The sequence below is a fragment of the Macrobrachium nipponense genome, chromosome 15 (assembly GCF_015104395.2).
Source record: "Macrobrachium nipponense isolate FS-2020 chromosome 15, ASM1510439v2, whole genome shotgun sequence".
NCBI classification, from domain to species: domain Eukaryota; kingdom Metazoa; phylum Arthropoda; class Malacostraca; order Decapoda; family Palaemonidae; genus Macrobrachium; species Macrobrachium nipponense.
The window spans coordinates 67,184,606-67,206,932 of NC_087208.1; the positions used below are offsets into that span (position 1 = coordinate 67,184,606).

At 45.9% G+C, this 22,327-nt stretch overlaps 1 protein-coding gene across 7 annotated transcripts in view; it reads right to left on the reverse strand.

Moving 5' to 3' along the window:
* Nucleotides 1–22,327, reverse strand: part of LOC135195033 (uncharacterized) — a 311,947-nt gene that overhangs the window by 139,878 nt on the left and 149,742 nt on the right. For all 7 annotated transcript variants that reach the window (XM_064221352.1, XM_064221349.1, XM_064221348.1 and 4 more), the window contains one exon: nucleotides 877–1,053. In XM_064221352.1, the coding sequence (XP_064077422.1) occupies nucleotides 877–1,053 (177 nt within the window). The remainder of the gene's footprint in view (nucleotides 1–876; nucleotides 1,054–22,327) is intronic.

Sequence of the window (22,327 nt, forward strand, 5' to 3'; positions counted from 1 at the left end):
CAAGAGGCTAAAAGGGTTGTATGACATAGACTGGCTCACAAAATGAACCAACTTCTAAGAAAAACCCATGACAAACAAACCTTCCCTGAAACAGGATCAGAAATCCAAGTTGGTAAGAAGCAGTATTGTCATTCAAGAATGAATGATAATGCTTTCCAGGAAGCAGTAAGCACCAAAGCCTGCCAGCAACTCAGCAGGATTAGCAAGCAGCATCCAACCAAAGTTGAGACAAAGTAGCAGAGTAGGTATTATCAAGAGATCTCTGTCTGGATGAAAACCAACCTGAAATTAGCAAAGAGCAATGTAAACTTATATAGGATCTTCTATAAGTTTTTCTGACTAGAAAATCTCAGTCATGTAAAGAGACAGAGACCATTCCCAGTCTTCTACAGAGGATGGAAAAAAAAGAAGCTTCCCCATCCAAGAAGAGGCCTATTATCAATAAAAAAAATTCATGAATATGGTACTTCACAAGTCCTACAAAGGTCATTATTCCTCACACCATTGGAAAGTGGAACAGTCTTCCTGAGGATGTTGCAACTGGAGCTTCAAAAGTTCAAGCAAAAATGCAAAGAATAATTACCCTAAAGCATATTTCACTGTATATAGTATTCAATGATATATTTATCTATTTGTTCCTTTATTTTTCCTTTTCTAATAGCTGATCTCTTCTTCCTGTATTTCCTCTTTCAAATGGACACAATATGCTTTGGAAGCTTGAATTTCAAGTCAATGACTTCTGTGGGCTCTTTCAATAAAAAAGAAATAAGACACTCATTTTTAATTTGTGAACACAAATTAACTTCAGATAAGGAATTGTATAAAAAAAAATTTTTAAAATAACATTATGGAAGCATACAAAAGAAGAATACTTACATATTTTGAGAGGTTCACATGAACATCAGGTACCTTGTAGCCCATCTGATTGAACAAAGAACACAGATGGGAGACATCTTTTTGAGATCCTTTTCGTTCTGGATTTTCATCATTCAAGAAGTTTTTATAATTTGCTAAGAAGACTAAACCACGTGGCATGCTTTTGTTTTTATATAACTGAAAGAGAAAATTAACAGTGAATTAACAAAAACCATAACATGACACTATTAACCTGTTAGCTATCAATATGCATTCATGTAGGAAGTGATCTAAAAATTCTCATAAATTTGATTTTTCTTATATATACATACATACCTAATGTCTTTCATACTGTACAGGGAGTTTTCTTACCACCACCTGGTTAGTTCACTGAGTTTTTCAGGTTGGAAGTATTGTAAGACTTCAGATTTTTGTCTATGAAAACAAAATCTACTTTCCGGAAAAACAAAATTTCCTTTCCTAACGACTACCAGTTCTGACAACAATACAAACCTATCTATTTTATACAAGGACTCTCTCCTTAGGTGTGTTGTATTGTGTCTCAAATACTTTGATGGTTGTTCTGGATTCCACCCAGAATACCCCACTTTTCAGTTATGAGCATAAGCATAGCCAGGCATGTTTAATAAGAAAAAAAAAAGCCTGATGTCCGAGTTTCATGTATGCGTAAGAATTTCAATCTAAGAAATTTTAGGGGAACCCTGCCTCTCCTGTCTTTATGTGTGAAGGAACAGATTGTTATGTATCAAACAGTATTGCAATTATACCCCAAGATGATAATGCTAGACTAATAGTACTCAACAACCTTCTTAAACAGCGGGCAAAGATTCACATCTCACAACCATTGGAAGGAAGCTCTATTGTGTCCTTTACCTGCATTTAACCAGCACCAGCACATGTGGGCTGTCTGTGGTCTGGAAGGAGGGCAAGAGAGAAAAGCAAACCGACACATCCCCTATGCTGATGTGCCTACCACTACACTTTAAGCAAGATGCCTTTGTTGTAAAATGAAACAAGAGTACCTACACAGTATATACCGAGGAGCCAACACAGGTTTAGAGAAGTGTCCAAAAACTTGTGGGCAATATGCCTCAAGTAAAATAAGGTGGTCAGTACCAGTTGCATAAAAATTTTCTTCCTGAAAATGAGGATTGATGTAATAACCCAGACAATATGGAGCAGAGTTGCTGGTAAGTACCCTAAGCAGTTCTTAAAAATTTGTGCCATCAGGTGGTAACAAAGCGAAAGAAGTTGAGTCCTGTTCAGGTAATACTACGAAGCGTACACCTGGCATAAAGGCATCTTTTCTCAGTTGTTGCCTTAAAAGTCAAGAAGGATGGGATACTGAAACTCTCAAACATGGAACTGGGACTAGTAAGTTCTGATTTTTTACCTACAATTATCATTATTTTAATTCTGAAGACAAAACCTATTTATATGGAACAAGCCCCATAAGGGCCACTGACTTGAAATTCAAGCTTCCAAAGAAAATGGTGTTCATTAGGAAGAAGTAAAATGAGGTAAAGGGAAATACAGAAAGAAGAGACCCTACCAATTACAAAAGAAAAAAATTAATAAATTAACAAATGATAAAAATGTATTAAAAGGCAAAAAGGAGAATAGTATTAGGGTAGTAATGTATTGCACCTTTGCTTGAACATCTGAAGTTCCAATTGCACGACTTCCTCTGGTAGGCCGTTCCAGAGTCTAATGGTGTGAGGAATAAAGGACCTCTGAACTGAGAAGTTCAACAGGAAGGCACACCTACTGCATACTGGTGATGCTGTTTAGTGAATCTGATTGATCTCGCCAGATAATTGGATCCGGGATCAATTGTGAATGTGAAAGATCTCTGTTGAAATACAACCTTTGAAAAAGTGACAAACAAGATACCACCTGTCAATGGTCCGAGTCATAACTACTACTATTAGGAAACAGAAACCTACAACAACGAATCACTCTATCCAAGAGAAAAATCTCTGGCAGAAGCAGACATCGACACCAGAGAACGGTATTCTAGTACAGGGAGTACAAATGATCTAAAACAGGTTGCCTTGATTTTAACACTATTATAAATATATCAGGCCTTATGAACAATACCTAACTTCTGTGCAGCTTTTACTTAAAACTTTCATTATATGTTTCTCAAAAGTTAGATGTAAGTCTAACGTTACACATAGATTAGTCAAAAGCTTCACACTTGTTCAGCAAAGTTCCATCCACTTCAAGGGGAGGGTGGGGTGAGAAATCAGCACAGGATCTACCAATCAATAGTGTTTTCATTTTACTGGAGTTCAATCTCATACCTCACCAACTACACCATTCTCTGATCTGGTCCATGTCCTGACTGAGGCTGAGGGCAGCTTCACTTCTCAAAAGTGGAGACCTTAGAAACAAAACAGAACAAGTGTACTGCATCCCTCTGAAAGTCAAACTTCATTCAAAGAAATCATGTACCTAATCTATTCTCTTCACTGATACTAAGGCTACCAAGAAAACAGTTTTCTCTTCCCTCTTTGTCTTTGCTAAGGCTATCACGAAAAGTCTTAAGGGCGAGGTCTCTAAACTAGATTTCACTTAGGGTTTCAAAGGATGCTCAAGTTACTCAGGAGGACAAGACACATATCTCTCAACTTTTCAGTGGGTGTGACAGTTAAAAAGCTCCTCATGAGCATATGGGGGTTCCATATATGATGAGAGGTCTGTGCCCTTCCATCAGAGCATCTGGTTTAGGGAAGTGCAATAGCCTTTCAGATCAGAGACTGAGGAGTTTATTGGTAGTTTAGACTAGTAAGTCTGCAATCCAATGAAAAATGGCTCAGAACAGAGACTGCTCACTTCCCCAATATCTTCAGATCTGAATATACTTGACATCTCAGGTTCAGAACTGAGAAAACCTCTTTCTCACACAACAAATGGATAATCTCCAACCATGAAGAGAAAGAGACTCCACTGGCAGGTGGAACACTGCAAATAATGACTGGTAAAGAATGAGCCAATGATGAATCTTGATTAGTGCCTTAATATGTAGAACCAAAGTTTATGGATACCAATTTGCATGTGACTGACAAGAAGTAACCAAAGGTCATACTGAGTCCTGGCGTGGTGAACATTCTGCTGATTAATAAATGGATCAGAGAGGACAGGGAGAGTATAGATCACAGATTACAACAAGGCTATTAAAAAGTATTCTCCACTGTAGCCCAGGGGTCTTAGGCTGGGAGCAGAGTAACCTGTCAGGTCATGTGGTAAGAAGGTCTATTACATGCATCCCCAAAACCCAAAAAGCCCTCACAATACATGAAGACGTAGGGATCACTCCATCTCTAAAACCTGGCCCCCATTATGTGATCTTTTAACACTTGCAGAGCCAACAACACTGCCTACATCTCTGAGACATCGATATGTAGACCACACACCTGAAGTAAATAAGTCCTAACAGGCATCCCAACCCTCTTTTGACATGTCTAAAAGTTCCTGTTATCTGTTCATCAGATAATTAATTTCCCACATTTTCTGGCTGTGAGACAGGCCGTGTTACAGGATTTGCAATGGGAAAAGTGCTGCTTCAGGCACCAATATAGCATGAGTCAGTGAAACCAATATAGCAAGTGTCAATGAAGACTCCAATACACATGAGCTTCACAGGACATGTAACCAAGGATGATCTGCCAAAGTGAGCCGGTGGCTCTTGTACTGTTAAGAACAATGGTCTGACCACCATGGGCTCAATGGCTCAAGAGTCTACAAGATAGGCTTGCTGCTAACAAACTAATCAGCTTGCTCAAATACTCTGCACTGAAGTTATGATTTTTCCTAGTTTACAGAGTTCTCCCAGTCATGGTAAATTGACAAGAGTTTATCCCAAAGGAGCTACTCAGTCTGAGGATGCCAGAATCAACCAGTCTTTGAGATAGCACCAAAAGCATTTCCAGTGCAAATGGCTTCAAGCTGAAACCAAGGTGAACACTTCTATGAATACATGCAAGGCTGTCATCTATCTAAGTACAGGACTTTGAAAGACTGAGTTATGTCATCAGTCAAGTTTATTTTGCCAACTCTTATTGTTGACTTCTGGCATAAATATAAAGTGAGTTCATTATCCCTTAAACGCCGACTGGATGTATTTTACGTCGACATTTTTTGTCTCTCGGGTGCCGACTGGAAGTATTTTACGTCGACATACAAAAGTTTTTTAAAAAATTAGTGGAAAAATACTTTTAGGCCTACCAGCCTGAAACTCTTGATCACGTGCCTTGGGGATGCTGGGAGTTCACGGATAAGGTGTTTGTTTTGTTTACAATCGTTTACGAAGGCGCGCAAGCGCGAATTTCTTACTTGCTGCACTAAAAAGTATCTGTGACACATCTCGGAAATTATTTCGTCACTTTGACATAATTTTTGTACCATTTTAAATTAGCCATTACATGGAGTATTATATATGAAAATGTGTGCATTTTTATGTAGAATACAACAAAAAATACTCATGATTGTAGCTTTTATCAGTTTTGAGATATTTTCATATAAATAACGATAAGTGCCAAAATTTCAACCTCGGTCAACCTTGACTCTACCGAAATGGTCGAAAAACGCAATTGTAAGCTAAAACTCTTATATCAAGTAATATTCAATCATTTACCTTCATTTTGCAACTAATTGGAAGTCTCTAGCACAATATTTCGATTTATGGTGAATTTATGAAAAAACATTTTCCTAACGTCTGCACGATAACTCTTCCGAAAAAAATCATACATGCGATTGTGGTAATGTTTGCACCATTTTAAAATTAGCCGTTACATAAAGTTTTATATATGGAAATGTGCGCAATTTTATGCACAATACAACTAAAAACAACCCATGGTTGTAGCTTTTATCAATTTTGAAATATTTTCATAGAAAAATTGATGTGACAAATTTTCAACCTTTGGTCAACTTTGACTCTACCGAAATGGTCGAAAAAAACGCCAATTGTAAGCTTAAAACGCTTATATTCTAGTAATATTTAATCATTTACCTTCATTTTGCAACAAATTGGAAGTCTCTAGCACAATATTTTGATTTATGGTGAATTTATGAAAAAAAATAAAATTTTCTTTACGTCAGCGCTGTAACTCTTCTGAAAAAATCATACGTGCGATTGTGGTAATGTATGCACCATTTTAAATTAGCCGTTACATAAAGTTTTATATATGAAAATGTGCATAATTTCATGTAGAATACAACAATAATTGAAGGTTGTAGCTTTTCTCATTTTGAAATATTTGCATATAAATCACGATAAAATAGAAAAAAAACCACGTTCGGGTCAACGTTGACTCTACCGAAATGGTCGAAAAACGCAAATTGTAAGCTAAAACTTTTACAGTCTAGTAATATTCAGTCATTTATCTTCATCTTGAAACAAATTCGAAGTCTCTAGCACAATATTTAGATTTATGATGAATTAAAAAAAAAAACTATCCTCCCCTCCGCGCGCGGATTCTCCGCCACAAATCTCCGAAATGCATACGTCCCATTCTCGGAATATTTGCTCCATTTCATATTAGGCATTTCATAGAGTTTTATATATGAAAATGTGCACAATTTTATGTAGAATAAAACGAAAAATATTTGAAGGTTGTAGCTTTTCTAATTTCCTAAATAATTGCATATAAAGAAAATATATAAAAAAATTTGACATTCGGTCAACTTTAACTCGTCAGATATGGTCAAAAACTGCAATTGTAAGCTAATACTCTTACAGTATAGTAATATTCTATCATTTGTCTTCATTTTGAAAGAAATTGGAAGTCTCTAGGACAATATTTAGATTTATGGTGAATTTTTGAAAAAATTATTTGTTTACGTCCGTGCGTTACAAATTCATGCACTATTTTGTGATAATATTTTCTCTGTGTTGCTTTTATCGTTTTACAATGTGTTATATACCAAAAGGATCGCAATTTAGTGTACATTACAACAACAAAAAATTAACTCGTTACCTTTAACCGTTTTCCGCATAGCGCGATTTGAATACAATTATATATGAAATTTTGTTTTCGCGCTATCATATATCGCATTATTTATATATGATAATGATAATTTTTGTCATTTCTGATGGTTGTATACTAAACTTCAGGCAATGACAAAAAAAGGAACGAAAAATAAACTCTTAATTTTGAAAACTAAGCGCGCTGTGATTTTTTGAAAAAAATATTTTTTCCGCTTCCGCGCTCACTCCGAGACCACCTCGGCACACGGAAGACGATTTTTAATATACCCCTTCGGCGTTTAAGGGTTAAGCTTGTTCCATAAAATATACTAGTACATCCTTTGCATTCTTCTTTACCCAACTTAGCTGTTTTTGCTCGTAATTCTAGGCAAGCTGCTGCTGCAGCAAACACTGTTGTTTTCTAGCATCAAGTTTAATAATACTCAGTACTGGAAGTTTTATCCTGGCTACAATTAAAATAACAATTGTCGAAAATTGTATTTTTCCTAACTATACAAACCTAAGGTCCTTTAACAATAGGAATATACTTTCGGCATAGCTGGAATTACGGCCGTTGAATCTTGAACAAGGTGGTTAGGCAGTAACTACTGTGGGGCAGGCTAGCCTGCCCGGATGTAAACACTCCACTTTGCCTTTCGGCCCAGGTTCAGATTGAGGGGTGGCATGAGGTGGGCATATTTGTTAAAGGACCTCAGGTTTGTATAGTTAGGAAAAATACAATTTTCGACAGATTGCTATTTATTCCGATACGTAATACAAACCTTTCAGTCCTTTAACAATAGGAAGACTCACTGATTGGTGGGAGGAATCTGAGTGAGCCTCTAGAATTGACTGGAGTTCTGCGCACCTAGGCTACTCCTCCTGGTCGTAAGAGTGAGGAGGAGTGCCCTGCTGCCTCTGACAACTTGATCGGAGTATAGGAGCTGCGTGATCAAGAGTCAGACTTCTGGGCCTTTTCGAAATGAGTGAGGGATCGTGACTCATCTGAAAAAGGGCTGTGAAGAATATTGGCGTCGGAGACATTAATGCATTTCTGGGAAGGGTTTGCATTATTGTCAGTCTCCTTCCTCCCCTTGCTAGAGGAAGGAGCGGGATTGCTTCTATGATTCTGATAAGAAACATAAAAAGGATGCTTATGTATAGGCTTACCACATCAATCGTCCAACCAGCCAGTGTGAGTTCGAGTCCTATCCTCAACCCGAAGGATGAGAAATGGAGAGACGAGGCGTGGAAGGGGGAGAGCCAGTCACTCTCGCATCCTTCTTACCTCTACAACTGCACACCATGGACGAGATGCAACTTGTCCTCTTGAAGGAGCTGGGTAAGCCAACACATCTTGCAAGCATCCACCACTGGTCCAGGGAAATGAGGTTCCAAGGACCTGTGGGCAGTCCCGGAGGGAAAGAAGGATATGGTCGCGATGACCTATCCATCTTCCTGTCCGACATATTCTTCGGAGTGATGTCCAGTACCCATACTGGTCTATCCGTCTGCAGCGAAGTGTCTTGCGGTCTCTTATCCCACTGCAGCAAAGTGTCTCGCGGTCTCGTATCCCACTGCAGCGAAGTGTCTCGCGGTCTCGTACCCCACTGCGGCGAAGTCTCTTTGTCTCCGCAGTGGATAAAGACACCAACATTCCATGGTGGGTGTCGATGGTTATGGGTACCGGAACACGCTAGTAGGACGAAGTAATAACTGATCTGGAACAACCGATACAAAGTCCACAGCGTAGCTCGTGACGGTCATGGACGCTTCGACAGCTGCCAACTGACTGCGTTCGGTTGTGTGAGGCGAGCTGTCCAAGCATCCGAGGCGTAGTCACGTGACCCTTGCCTTTTGAAGGGTTATGCCGAGAGACCATACAAATCGTCTATCTGTTGCCACCGATGCTGGAGGCATGAGATGAGATTCTCTCAAGGCATGTGCCCAACAGGCGAAAGTCAATTGCCTTCTAGAGACCGAGGTCCTGATGGCAAGACAGTTCTCATAGTAGTTGAATCTCAACTAAGGAGAAACAACACTATGTGCCGTTGAAGACGAAGGTGATAGGTGAATGCCGACTTACATATTCACAGCCGAATCGAGAGAAGTAACTCTCAAGATTCTGAACGTAGAAAAGTCCCGCCGATGACACCAACCCGCGAAGACAGCTTAATCCCTGTGATTTACAAAGGGCTGAAAACGCTAAACCGCTACTTCATTGCTGATCGGTGAGAAGTTGGAGTTGCAATGAAAGCAGAGCGCTTTTCAGTAATGAAAACACAGGGATTGTACTGCCTGAAGAACCGCTTCTCATGGGCAGAATCATCATCTTCTTCCCAGCTTTATCCAGGGAGGACATCTATATACTTGGAAGTAGAGTTGGCAGGGCGGGGAACAGGCGATGTCTTCCGTTATACATCTACAATTCGGGGTGAACAATGAACAATTGCACACCTACAAAAACGAGATATATTTAGAAGACAAACTCAGATGTCTGAAGAAATCATTCCGCATTATCGCAGCGGCAGTGCGATGCAGCGGGAGACTAGGCTACAGACTTCTGTTACTGTGCGGTAAACAGAAAGATGATAGCGAATCTATTGAGATATCTCTGTCTGAAAATTCTTGTAATGTCCAAGGCGATACAGTAGAGATGGTCATTCATGTATGCGAGAATTTCAGCCAACCAGAGACCTAAGTCTGTGATTGCCGGGCAGAGATTCGGTTTGGTAGTCAATCATTGCAGAGGAGAGAGACATACTCCGACCGTGCTATTTCAGAGAGCCAGCTGGTACTGGGCTGCGGCAGGCAGCCCATACACCGCTAGCTCTCGCTCGCTCGTCATCCTGAGTTGCCAGGTAATCCATTCCAAGATGGAATGCGTTCGGCTAGAACCATCGAGTGCAAAAAAATACGCTTGAGCATTTGCATTTAATCGAAACGGATTCGGGGAATGCAAACGCTGAGGTGTTGTTGTTGTAACAATACCATAAGTATCTCAAAATCGAAGCCAGTAACTCCTGGGAGGTTTTGCAGGGCAGTCCCGAGTTGCAGTTCAATTAAGAAGATACTATTCATCTCGGTCACAACCCGTAGAGTTAACTACAGTATGTGCCTACACCTCGGACAATTCAACTGATAACAGAAGCATGTCGCGAGGGCAATATACGTAGTATATTTGTAGGTTCCTGTACATAGACCTCCATCCTAAATTCTCTTCCATTCGAGGAACAAGAATAAGGACTGGAAGCCGACACCCTTCATTCTCTAATGAAGAGAGGAAGGAGAAGTTTTCCCGAAGGAAGACTTCTATGGTGATAACAGGATACCAGAGACGATAGTTCGAGCCGAACTGGATGTTCACACCCGTTCCCCTCTATCCTGGGGTCCACCCAGGCTGAGCCCCTCCCAAGATATTCTTCCTTCAGCAGCAGTGCTTCTCTCAAAGGCTAGAAATTCCAGGAATTCGAGCCTTCGGCAAGATTCCTGATTATCGTAGTAACAATTATCTGGGATTCTCGTCTCGCCCACTCTGGACCGTGGTTTCGCCCAAGTGTTTGCAGATCGTAGAAGACCAGAACACTCGGAGAGTGCTAGAAACTCCGAAGAATTCTAAGCACTCGGCGAAACCCCCACTGAATTCGTCAGATGATCATCGGGTGGTGGTCCTCCCGATTCCCGTAGAAATCGAGGATAGGGCAAGATCCTTCCTCAACGACGGGGAATTGCGTCCGGTAGGACCCGAAGGTCCCCCCAGGAACGCAGTCCCCGACATGGAATCCTACGGAGAACGCTCTGCAGGATCCCTCCCCTTCCCTTCGCAGCCATAGGGCGAGGGGGAATGGGGGAGGAAGACTGGATACTCGCTTGCCTTCCCAACGGTGCTAGCAGTCGGAGAAGCGAGTACAGGCAGCCACCGTGCGGTGATGGCCGCTCAGAGGAAAACATTACCATCTGGAGAAAACGTTTTCCCGAGGAGGGTTACAAACTTGTACTGTAGGCTAAATGTCTGCCGCCACCATGACCGTCATCTGGGGGGGGCTGAGCGAGCACCTGACAGGAGAGCTGATACCATCCTCCGACATGTCCCAGTCCTCGTCGCGAAACCTCTCAAGAGGACCAAAGAGGGAGCCCGAGGGAGACCTGATGCTCCTACCCTGCCTACTAGCCCTTAGACGCCGACTGGACGTATTTTACGTCGACATTTTTTGTCACTCGGGTGCCGACTGGACGTATTTTACGTCGACATACAAAAGTTTTTTTAAAAATTCGCGGAAAAATACTTTTAGGCCTACCAGCCTAAAACTTTTGAATCACGCGCTTGGGGGATGCTGGAGTTTCACGGATCAAGGTGTTGTTTTGTTTTACAATCGTTACGCAGGCACGCAAGCGCGAATTTCTTTCTTATCGCACTAAAAAGTATCTGTGACACATCTCGGAAATTATTTCGTCACTTTGACATAATTTTTGTACCATTGTAAATTAGCCGTTACATGAAGTATTATATATGAAAATGTGCGCATTTTTATGTAAAATACAACAATAAAATACTCATGATTGTAGCTTTTATCAGTTTTGAGATATTTTCATATAAATAACGATAATTGCCAAAATTTCAACCTTCGGTCAACTTTTGACTCTACCGAAATGGTTGAAAAACGCAATTGTAAGCTAAAACTCTTATATTTTAGTAATATTCAATCATTTACCTTAATTTTGCAACTAATTGGAAGTCTCTAGCACAATATTCTGATTTATGGTGAATTTATGAAAAAACTTTTTCCTTACGTCCGCGCAGTAACTCTTCCAAAAAAATCATACATGCGATTGTGGTAATGTTTGCACCATTTTAAAATTAGCCGTTATATAAAGTTTTATATATGGAAATGTGCGCAATTTCATGCACAATACAACTAAAAACAACCCATGGTTGTAGCTTTTATCAATTTTGAAATATTTTCATATAAATAACGATAATTGCCAAAATTTCAACCTTTGGTCAACTTTGACTCTACCGAAATGGTCGAAAAACGCAATTGTAAGCTAAAACGCTTATAATCTAGTAATATTCAAGCATTTACCTTCCTTTTGTAACAAATTGGAAGTCTCTAGCACAATATTTCGATTTATGGTGAATTTATGAAAAAAATAACATTTTCTTTGCGTCCGCGCGGTAACTCTTCCGAAAAATTCATACGTGCGATTGTGGTAATGTTTGCACCATTTTAAATTAGCCGTTACATAAAGTTTTATATATGAAAATGTGCGCAATTTCATGTAGAATACAACAAAAAATAATTGAAGGTTGTAGCTTTTCTCATTTTTGAAATATTTGCATATAAATCACGATAAATAGAAAAAAAAACCACGTTCGGTCAACTTTGACTCTACTGAAATGGTCGAAAAACGCAATTGTAAGCTAAAACTCTTACAGTCTAGTAATATTCAGTCATTTATCTTCATCTTGAAATAAATTCGAAGTCTCTAGCAAAATATTTAGATTTATGGTGAATTTAAAAAAAATCTTTCCTTCCCTCCACGCGCGGATTCTCCGCCACAAATCTCCGAAATGGCGTACGTACCATTCTCGGAATATTTGCTCCGTTTCATATTAGGCATTTCATAGAGTTTTATATATGAAAATGTGCCGCAATTTCATGTAGAATAATAAAACAAAAAATATTTGAAGGTTGTAGCTTTTCTTATTTCCGAAATAATTGCATATCAAAAATATATAAAAAAATTCGACATTCGGTCAACTTTAACTCGTCAGATATGGTCAAAAACTGCAATTGTAAGCTAATACTCTTACAGTATTGTAATATTCAATCATTTTTTCTTCATTTTGAAAGAATTGGAAGTCTCTAGGACAATTATTTAGATTTATGGTGAATTTTTTCAAAAAAAAAATATTGTTTACGTCCGCGCGTTACGAATTCATGCATTATTTTGTGATAATATTTTCTGTGTTGCTTTTATCGTTTTACAATGTGTTATATACCAAAATGATAGCAATTTAGTGTACATTACAACGAAAAAAAAGTAACTTGTTACCTTTAACCGTTTTGCGCACAGCGCGATTTGAATACAATTATATATGAAATTTCGTTTTTGCGCTATCATATATCGCATTATTTATATATGATAATGATAATTTTTGTCATTTCTGATGGTTGCATACTAAACTTCAGCCGATTACAAAAAAAGGAGCCAAAAATGAACTCTTAATCTTGAAAACTAAGCGCGCTGTGATTTTTTGAAAAAAATATTTTTTCCGCTCCTGCGCTCACTCTGAAACACCTCCGGCACACGGGAGACAATTTTTTTTTACCGCTTCGGCGTTAGAGGGCTAGCAGAACCATTAGGCTGGGAGGACTGCAGGCGATCACCAACCCACGGTGGCGATCGAGCTGCAGGTCTGGACCAGAGGTCTTCTTGCGGAGAAACACTGGACCAAGGAACGAAGCGTCGGTCTCTTATGTCAGGGGAGCTGTTACGAGAGCTCCTCCCCTGCCTACCAGCAGAACCGGTAGGCTGGGAGGGCTGTAGGCGATCATCAACCACGGTGATGATCGAGCTGCCGGTCTGGACCAGCGGTCTTCTTGCGGGGAAACGCTGGACCGAGAACGGAGCGTCAGTATTTCAGGAGAAGCTGCGGGAATCGGGCTGCATGGTCGACCGCGGCAGACCGAGGAGCAGCGGCGACGGTCCCGAGTGTCAGAAGAGCTGCTGCTGGTTCCCCTATCCGTCCAGTCCTGGTGGGAGCGGCAGTCAGGGGGCTGGCAGAGTTCGCTGTCGCGGTGGGAGCGCGAGGAGGATCACTCCTGATCGCCTCGCTCTTCCCGGTGTAGCCCGAGGAAGTTGAAGGGATAGGAGATAGATCTGACGCTCCCCCCTCGCCCACTGGCAGAAAACCGGCGGGCTTGCGGGGGGGGGGGGGGGGCTGGGGGCAAGACGCTCGCCAACCCGCTGTGGCGATCGATCTGCAGGCCTGGTCGAGCGGCTGGACCGAGAACAGCTGCGACGGTCCTGAGCGTCAGAAGAGCTGCTGCTGGTGCCCCTCTCCGCACGGTCCCAGTGGGAGCGGCGGTCAGGGGACCCGCAGAGTCCGCTATCGCGGTGGGAGCGAGGCCTGTCCTCACGGCGCGTCACGCCGCTTGGACCAGCCGAGGCGACCGAGGGGACTGCTTCCTCGCCTCAGCCCGCCCGAGGTGGGACCGTCGCATCAACCCTGGGTACCGGCAGCTCACCACGAGAGCGATCGCTGGCCTGGTGGGAGTCACCTGGGCGACTCCCACCAGTCTTCCGCTCCGTGCCTGGATCCTGGCGCCGAGCGAACTCAGTTGCCTGGGTCTTGACTGCACGGTCACCTACAGGTGACCGTACACTCTATACCTCTCGCAAACTAGAGGCCGAGACGGTACCTGGCATCGAGGCAGAACCTCTGGCGCCAGGAGAGGAGGTACCGGTGTTAGCCCGTACCCCTTCGGTCCCCGTCATCTTCTTCCTTGCGGAAGGAGAGACGGGCCCCATTCCCAAAGGAACAGGAGGACCAGCGGAAGCCCCAACTGTCCCACCGGAGTGGGACAGACCCTTAAGAGGTCCCTGAGCGAGACTTCTTAGGGGGGAGGAGGCTACCTTCTTCTTCGGCTGGGGGGTCTCGGAAGTCGAAGGGGAAGAGGTGGCAGAAGACGACGGCGACACCTTTCTCTTCTTCCTGGACTTCCTCTTCGCCAGTTCCTCAGGACAACCGACAGGTCCTCCATCCAGGACGGAGTTGGGGCAGTTGCCGAAGCAACACGGCCCAAGTGCACCTGTCCGGAGGGACCTGCGGGAGTAGCAGTGGAGAGAACGCTCCCTCGAGGAGGGCTCTCTGAAAGAAGAGGATTAATTAAAAAAGAGGGCTGGATGGCCCACCTCCACCGGTCTCTGCGTGCCTGGACCCGCGGGAACGTCACGTCAACCCTGGGCACCGGACGATCGCTGCGAGAGTCACCCGAGCGACTCTACCATCTTCCGCTCCGTGCCTGGGTCCTGACACGGTGAGCAAACTCCGCAGTCTGAACCCTGGCTGCACAGTCACCCGTAGGTGACCGTACACTCGGTAACGCTCACAAGTGGGCGGCCGAGACGGTTCCTGGTCCGGAGGTGGAACCTTCGGAACCGGGAGAGGAGATACCAGCGGTGGCCGGTACCTCCAGTCCCCGGTCCCCTGCTGCTTCTCCCTGAGGAAGGAGAGACGGGCCCCGTTCCCGAAGGAGAGACGGCCCCGTTCCGAAGGAGAGACGGGACTGTTCTAGAAGGAACGGGAGGACCCGCGGAACACCCGTCGACGCCACCCCCCTGTCTCACCGGTAGCGGAGACAGACATTTAGAAGTCCCGTGACGAGACTTCTTGGGGGGGGGGGGGGTGTGGGGGGGGGGGGGGGAAGACCACCTTCTCTTTTATGCAAAGCTTAAAAGTTGAAGGGGGGGGGTGGGGGGGGGGAGGCATGAAGAAATGATGATCTCAAAGAGGAGCATGACGACACTTGACGAGCTCTCTTCCTCTTCGGTTTCTCCTTCTGCCAGACTTCTACCATCAGGAGTAGATATCCTCACAGGGCAGCGCGACAGCTTCGTCCAGTGACATAACTCCCGGGTAGTAGTGGTAATGAAAATGATTATCAGCAGGGGATCAGTACACACACTCGAGGATCAGTACGCAACATGCTATGAGTCATAGGAACAATTCCAAGGTTAGGATCACCAATACGAAGAGCATCCAACCAATACTGCTGAAAACACAATCACCACTAGTCTGTAAAATAAGGAAAAAATATTAAAGTAATGAGGATACTTCTCACACATCCAAGGGCGCCACCCTCCGAAGTGAGAGGAGATCCCCCAACATCAGCACCGCACGCCCATTCTTCTACCTTCTTCCGATAGTAAGTGAAAGGAAGAAGGAGAAGAGAAATTACCATGACAACAAAACACGGACAAACCTTGAAGTTCCCTTGGTAAATCCCAAGCGTAAGCGTAATTTCCGGATGAATACATGTCCCGTTACAGGATCAATATCACTTACGTTAAATACATGTCTCATCCTCACGATAAATACAAATCTCGTTCTCATGCAGGTCTGAGCCAGTGTTAAAGGGCGAAAGAATGTAAATATGTTGGCATACCTTAGCCGCCGGCTCTTGACACAAGTAGAGGGGCGGTTACAAAAAGTGGGTTTGTATATTAATTGAAAAATGACAATTTGTCCAAAATTGCATTTTTCCTAATTATACAAACCTGAGGTCCTTTTACAATAGGAAGGTACTAGCGGCAGCTGGATAGGTCGTAAGCTTTCGAACAAGGGGTTCGGTAGTTAACTGCTTGTCCGACAGGCGCGCGCGCGCGACTGGGAGGTAAACAAATACACTTTTGCTTTTGGCCCAAGCAAAAACTGCAGAGTGAGGGGTGGCATGGGTTGGGACTATGTGTAAAAGGACCTCAGGTTGTATAGTTAGGAAAAATGCAATTTTGGACAAATTGTCATTTGTTCCGACACGGCATACAAACCTTCGGTCCTTTTACAATAGGAAGACTCACTTCTTGGTGGGAGGAATCTGAGTCTTTTGTGAACAGACTGGTGTTCGCCCAACCTTGGTTAATGCCTCCCTGGTCGTAAGAGCGAGGGAGGGATCCAAGCCTCTGTCCGATTGATCAGGGTGTGCACCGCAGATCAATGGTCAGACCTCTGGACCAAGTACTAAGAGAGAGGCAAGCGTATCTCTTCGTACCAGCAAACAAGAACAAGTTCCTATTGCAAAGAGGCAACATAAAGTTATGGTTTGTCTCTTGTTGGCATCCACTTCCCCCCCCTTGTAGGAGGAAGTGGTGGATATTCGCTCCCATCCCTAGTGAAAGGGATAGGATGGGGCTCTGTCGAGTAGCTCACCGGCATCTCGTCCTTATCCAGCAAGGTGATGACCGTATCCCTCTACCCACAGGTAGAGGGGGAGAAAAAGATAGGAAGAGAAGCCAGTCACTCTCTCATTCACTTATCTATTCTTACAGTCACACCAGGACTCGATGCTGTTCAGCCTGCTAGGGTCTGGGTTAGCTACACAACGTGTTGAGCAGCCACCACGGGTCCCAAGGAAAACGATCCAAGGACCTGTGGGCAATATCCAAAAGGTAGAAGGAGGTGCCAGTGGTCTGGTTGTACCCAGACCCCCTGCCTTCAGTACCTGCCCGCCACGGAGAAGTTTTCTTGTGTAACTCGAGGGAGTGTACTTCTAGGTCATCTTGGTGCTGACGAAGAGTCTTCAACACTCAGCCTGGGATGTCGAGTTTCTTCAGAAAGCGCGGTTGCGCTTTCACAGGACAAAGCAGCATCTCCTTCGCATCGAAGGCGGTGAAGTCCATTAGGGAGGGGATTGTGAAGGACTCTAACCGATCGTCAGGAACCGAAGGGTTCAGAGTCTTCGCTACGAATTCGGCACGAAATCGAGCGTCACGAATCCCCATCCCCTGGATGCTTGACTTCGCAGGAAAAGTCATGCAATTACCTCAGAGGAAAAAGAAGGGAATGGTCGTATGACCTATCCCTCTTCTCGACTTCGGTGATGTCCTGTACCCATACTGGTCTATCCGTCTGCAGCGAAGTTGTTCTTCTCGGTAGTGGATAGGACACCGACACTCAATGGTGGGTGTCGATGGTATGGGTACTGTGACAAGCCGTTAGGACGAAGAAAAGACTGTTATGGAACAACCGAACTAAGTCCACAGCGAAAGTTTCGTAACAGGACTTGGGGGCGCTATGACAGCTGCCGACTGACTGCGTTCGGTAGGAGGCAAGTTGTCCAAGCACCCGAGCAAGTCACGTGACCTTCGCCTTAAAAGGGTTATGCCAAGAGACTAAACAAATAATTTGTTCGTCACCGATGCCAGAAGGCAAGGTGATGACTCTCTTAAGGCATGTGCCCAACAGGCGAAAGTCAATTGCCTTCTAGAGACCGAGGTCCCTGATGGCAAGATATCTCATAGTATAGTTGATTCTCGGCTAAGGAGAAACAACACTATGTGTCGTTGAAGACGAAGGTGTACAGAAAATGCAACCTACGTCTTCACAGCTGAACCGAGAGAAGGATTCTCAAGATTCTGAACCTGTGCTACAAACACTGAGAACGCTAACCGCTATTCATTGCTGTCCGGTGAGGATCGTAGTTGCAATAAAAGTGGAGGGCGCTTTTCAGTAATGAAGACAGGGAAATACTGCCTGAAGAACTGCTTCTCATGGGCTGAACATTTGGAAGTAGAGCTGTCAGGTCGGAGAGTAGGCGATGTCTTCTGACATATCTGTTAATTCGGGGCGAGCAATGAATAATTGCACACCTACGAATACGAGATATTTTGAAGACAAACTCAGATGTCTGCAAAAATCATTCGCATTATCGCGGTGCGATGCAGCGGGTGACTAGTACAGACTTCTGTACCGTGCGGTAAACAGAAAGATGAAAGAGTCCAAGAGATATCTCTGTTGAAAATTCTCGCAATGTCGAAGGCGATGAAATCGAGCGTCACAGCAGTAGATGGTGGTCCTTCATTATGCGAGAATCCCGTTAATCAGAGACCTAATTCCATGACTGTTGGGCAGAGATACGGTTCGGTAGTCAATCAAACCAGGGGAGAGAGAGACGTAACCGGACCGTTCTACTCCGAGACCTAACTGATTACTGAGACCGCTATCAGGCAGTTCAATACGCAGTAGCTCTCGGTGGACTCGTCATCCTGAGTTGCCAGGTAATCCATTATTCCACGAAGGAATGCGTTCGGCTAGAACCATCGAGCATAAAGGAATACGCTCGAGCAATTATATTTAACCGAAACGGATTTCGGTAAATACAAAAGCTGATTTGGTGTTGTCATGACAATACCAAGTATCTAAAATCGAAACTGATAACTGCTGGGAGGTTGCAGGCAACCCGGAGGTTGCAGTTCAATTAAGATACAATTCGTCTCGGTCACAAACCGTAGAGTTAACTACGGTATGCGTAAACCACCCCCCGGACAATTCAACTGTTAAAAGAATCATGTCGCGAGGGTAATATACGTAGTATATTTGTAGGTTCTGTACCACGACCTCCATCCTAAATTCTTTTCCTCTCGAGGAATGAGAATAAGGATTGGAGATCGACCGCCTTCGTTCTCTAGTCAAGAGAGTGAAGGAGAAGTCTTTCCCAAAGGAAAGCTTCAATGGTGAACAGAATACCGAAGACGATAGTTCAAGCCAAACTGGAAGTTCCCGTCCGTTCTTCTCTATTCCAGGTTAATCGCCTACTGTGAGATACTCTTCTTCCGCAGCAGTCTTCTTCCAATGCTAGAAATTACAGGAATTCGAGCATAAGCGAGGTTCCCGATTATCGTGTACAATTATCGGGGATTCTCGCTCACTTTGGACCGTGGTCTCGCCTAATTGTTTGGAGATCGTAAAAAACTCGAACACTCTGAGTGCGCTAGAAATTTCCGTAGAATTCTAAGCACTCTGCGAAAAACCCCCCACCGAATTCGTCAAACGATATCGGCTGGTGGTCCTCTCAATTCCCGTAGAAATCGAGAAAGGGGCAGGATCCCTCCTCAATGACCGGGGCTTACCATCAGGTTAGGACCCGAAGGTCCCCCCGGTAGCGCAGCCCGTAACGTTGGGATCTTACAGAGAAATCTCTGTAGGATCCCTCCCCTTTCCCTCGTAGCCGTAAGGAGAGAGGGAATGGGGGAGGAATTGGATACTGGCTCGCCGTTCCCAGTGGAAACTAGCAGTTGGAGAAGAAAAGGAGCAGCCATCGCCTTACGGCGATGGCCCTCTCAGAGCCTGGGAAAACGTATCGTCAGGAGAAAACGTTTTCCCGAGGAGGGTTACGAACTCATACGTAGGTATTGTCTGCCGCCACTGTGAACGTTCGTCTGGGTGGGCTGATCGACACCTGACAGGAGAGAGCCGATACCGTCCTCCGACTCATTCCAGTCCTCGTCGAGGTCGAAACCTCAGGAGGACCGAAGGGGTATTCAAATACGGTGTCCGAAGACACGTAGAAACGCCTCTGTCGCAGTAGAGAGGTGAAGTAGCTTGTTCGACCGGCCAGAACTGAGAGAGCCTTCTTGTACGGAGACGACGACGAACTACCTGGTTCAACACAGTCGGCAAGCTCCGATCGCGGCAGACCCACCGTCGATTTGGGTTCCCTCTCGGGACCCAAAACGACTCGAGCGAGACGTGGCTCTGCTGGTGGGGGAGCGGCGATCCTTCCCCGAGGTCGTTGTGCTGACGAATCAGCGCCATAACCTCGGCAAAGTTCCTCTGGATCTCGGAAGTCACAGCATCTTGCAGAGTGGGACCGTTAAGCCCTTCGAACAAGAGCATATTCCGAGAACCTTCCTCTAAGAAAAGGGGGAACAGCGACAGCCTCTCTGGTCTTCTCCATCCACTTGCGCATACGTCCTGGCCGTCCAAGAACCGTGCCTGGCACGTAGGGCGTCGTGGTGGGATCATGAGGGGCGCACCCTCACGATCACTCCTCAATACCTCGCTCCTCCCGGTGTAACCCGAGGAGGTTGAAGGTACGGGAGAGGCAGACCTGACGCTCCCTCCTCGCTCGCTGGCAGAACCAGCAGGCTTGGAGGGCTGCAGGCGATCGTCAACCCGCGGTGGCGATCGAGCTGCAGGCCTGGTCGAACCGTCTCGCTGTGGAGAACGGCTGGACTGAGCACGGCGGCCCCGATCTCGAGTGTCAGAAGAGCTGGTGCTGGTTGCCGTACCCGATCGCTCTCTGTGAGAGCGACGGTCAGGCGACCTGCAGGCTCCACTGTCACAGTGAGACCGGTGCTTGTCCTCACGGCACGTCACGTCGCTGGTTCCAGCCGTGGCTGGTACCGGCGAACGGGAGGACCTCTTCCCATCCTCAGCCCGTGGCCGATCGTGGGCCGTCACGTCCCCGGGTAGCCAGCTGGTCGCCGCGAGAGCGAGAGCTGGTCTGGTGAGAGTCGCGTTCGCGGCTGTCACCAGTCTTCCGCCCCGTGCCGTGAACCTGACGCTGAGCGAGCTCCGAGGTCTGGGTTCCTGGCTGCACGGTCGCTGGTAGCGACCGTACACTCGGTACCTCCCCCGCGAACGAGAGGCCGAGACGGACCCTGATGCAGTGGCAGAACCACTGACACCAGGCGAGGAAATACCGGGTTAGCCGGTACTCCTCTGGTCCCCGTAGCTTCTTCCTTGCGGAAGAAGAGACGGGACCCCGCTCCCGAAGGAGCAGGAGGACCAGCGGAAGGAACCCTCCGTCCCACCAAGGTGAGACGGGTCCCGAGAAGCTCCCGAGGGAGACTTCTTAGGAGGGAGGAGGCAACCTTCTTCTTCCTCGGCTGTGAAGCCTTAGAAGTCGAAGGGGAAGAGGCGGCAGCCGACGACGATGAAGAAGATGAAGACGACGATGACGACACCTTCCTCCTCTTCTTCGTCAGCTTCCTCAGGACAGACGTAATATCTGCCATCCAGGGCGGAGCCGGGGCTGCTGTAGCCGAAGCCACAGGGCCCGGACGCACCTGTACAGACAGACCAAAGTCTGGGGTAGTACCACCACGAACAGGGACGACGTCAGCAGGTATGGGCATCTCAGGAACAGCAGGCACAGCCAGCACAGCATCGGTAGGGACGCCAGCAGCAGCAACGGCAGGGACAGCCAGCGCAGCAACGGCAGGGACAGCCAGCGCAGCAACTGCATGGACAGTCAGCCCAGAATCGGCAGGTACGGCAGGCAGCACCGGAAACACAGGAAGTGGAGCAGCAGCCAGCAACATCCTGGTACCGGCGGCAGGTCCAGGGGCGAGCTCTAGGGCAGCGGAAGTGTGGTCGCTGCAGCGACGGCAACCACGAGCGGCGGCGGCACGCCCCCCTCTCGGTACGGCGAAACGGCACTTACAGCGCTGTAGGCAAGACTGTTACCACGTGAGGCGAGTTACACCAGGTGAGGAGGGACGTCGTCACCTGGAGCGTGGTCACCACTCCATGGGTGACCGCAGTAGGCCCGCAGACATAGAACCGCAGCCGCCTGGACACTGAGCAACGACCCTGCCAAATGGAAGGACGCCCATACCTCACCAAGGTCCACCCTCGTGGCAGTAGCACCTGCGGAAATAACAGTAGTAGCGATTAGTGGGGGGGAAGTCCCCTCGCGCGGGGGGGTGAGCCCTCTCCGAACGAGTGGAAGACCCCGAATACAATTGTACATCGGGCACCGAGCGCCCTCCCCCGCGCTCGACGGATCGGGCGAGGAGAAGAACGCCGATAACCTCCCCCCCCCCCCCCCAAGGGGAAGGGCCATCTGTGGGAGCTGAGCGGGGGGGGTTCTCGTTCCCCACCCCCGCACAGCACCCATGTACCCAACAATAATATAAGAGCCCGAGAGCAATCGTGCCCTCGGCCCGAATGCAAGGGCATAAGGATCAATT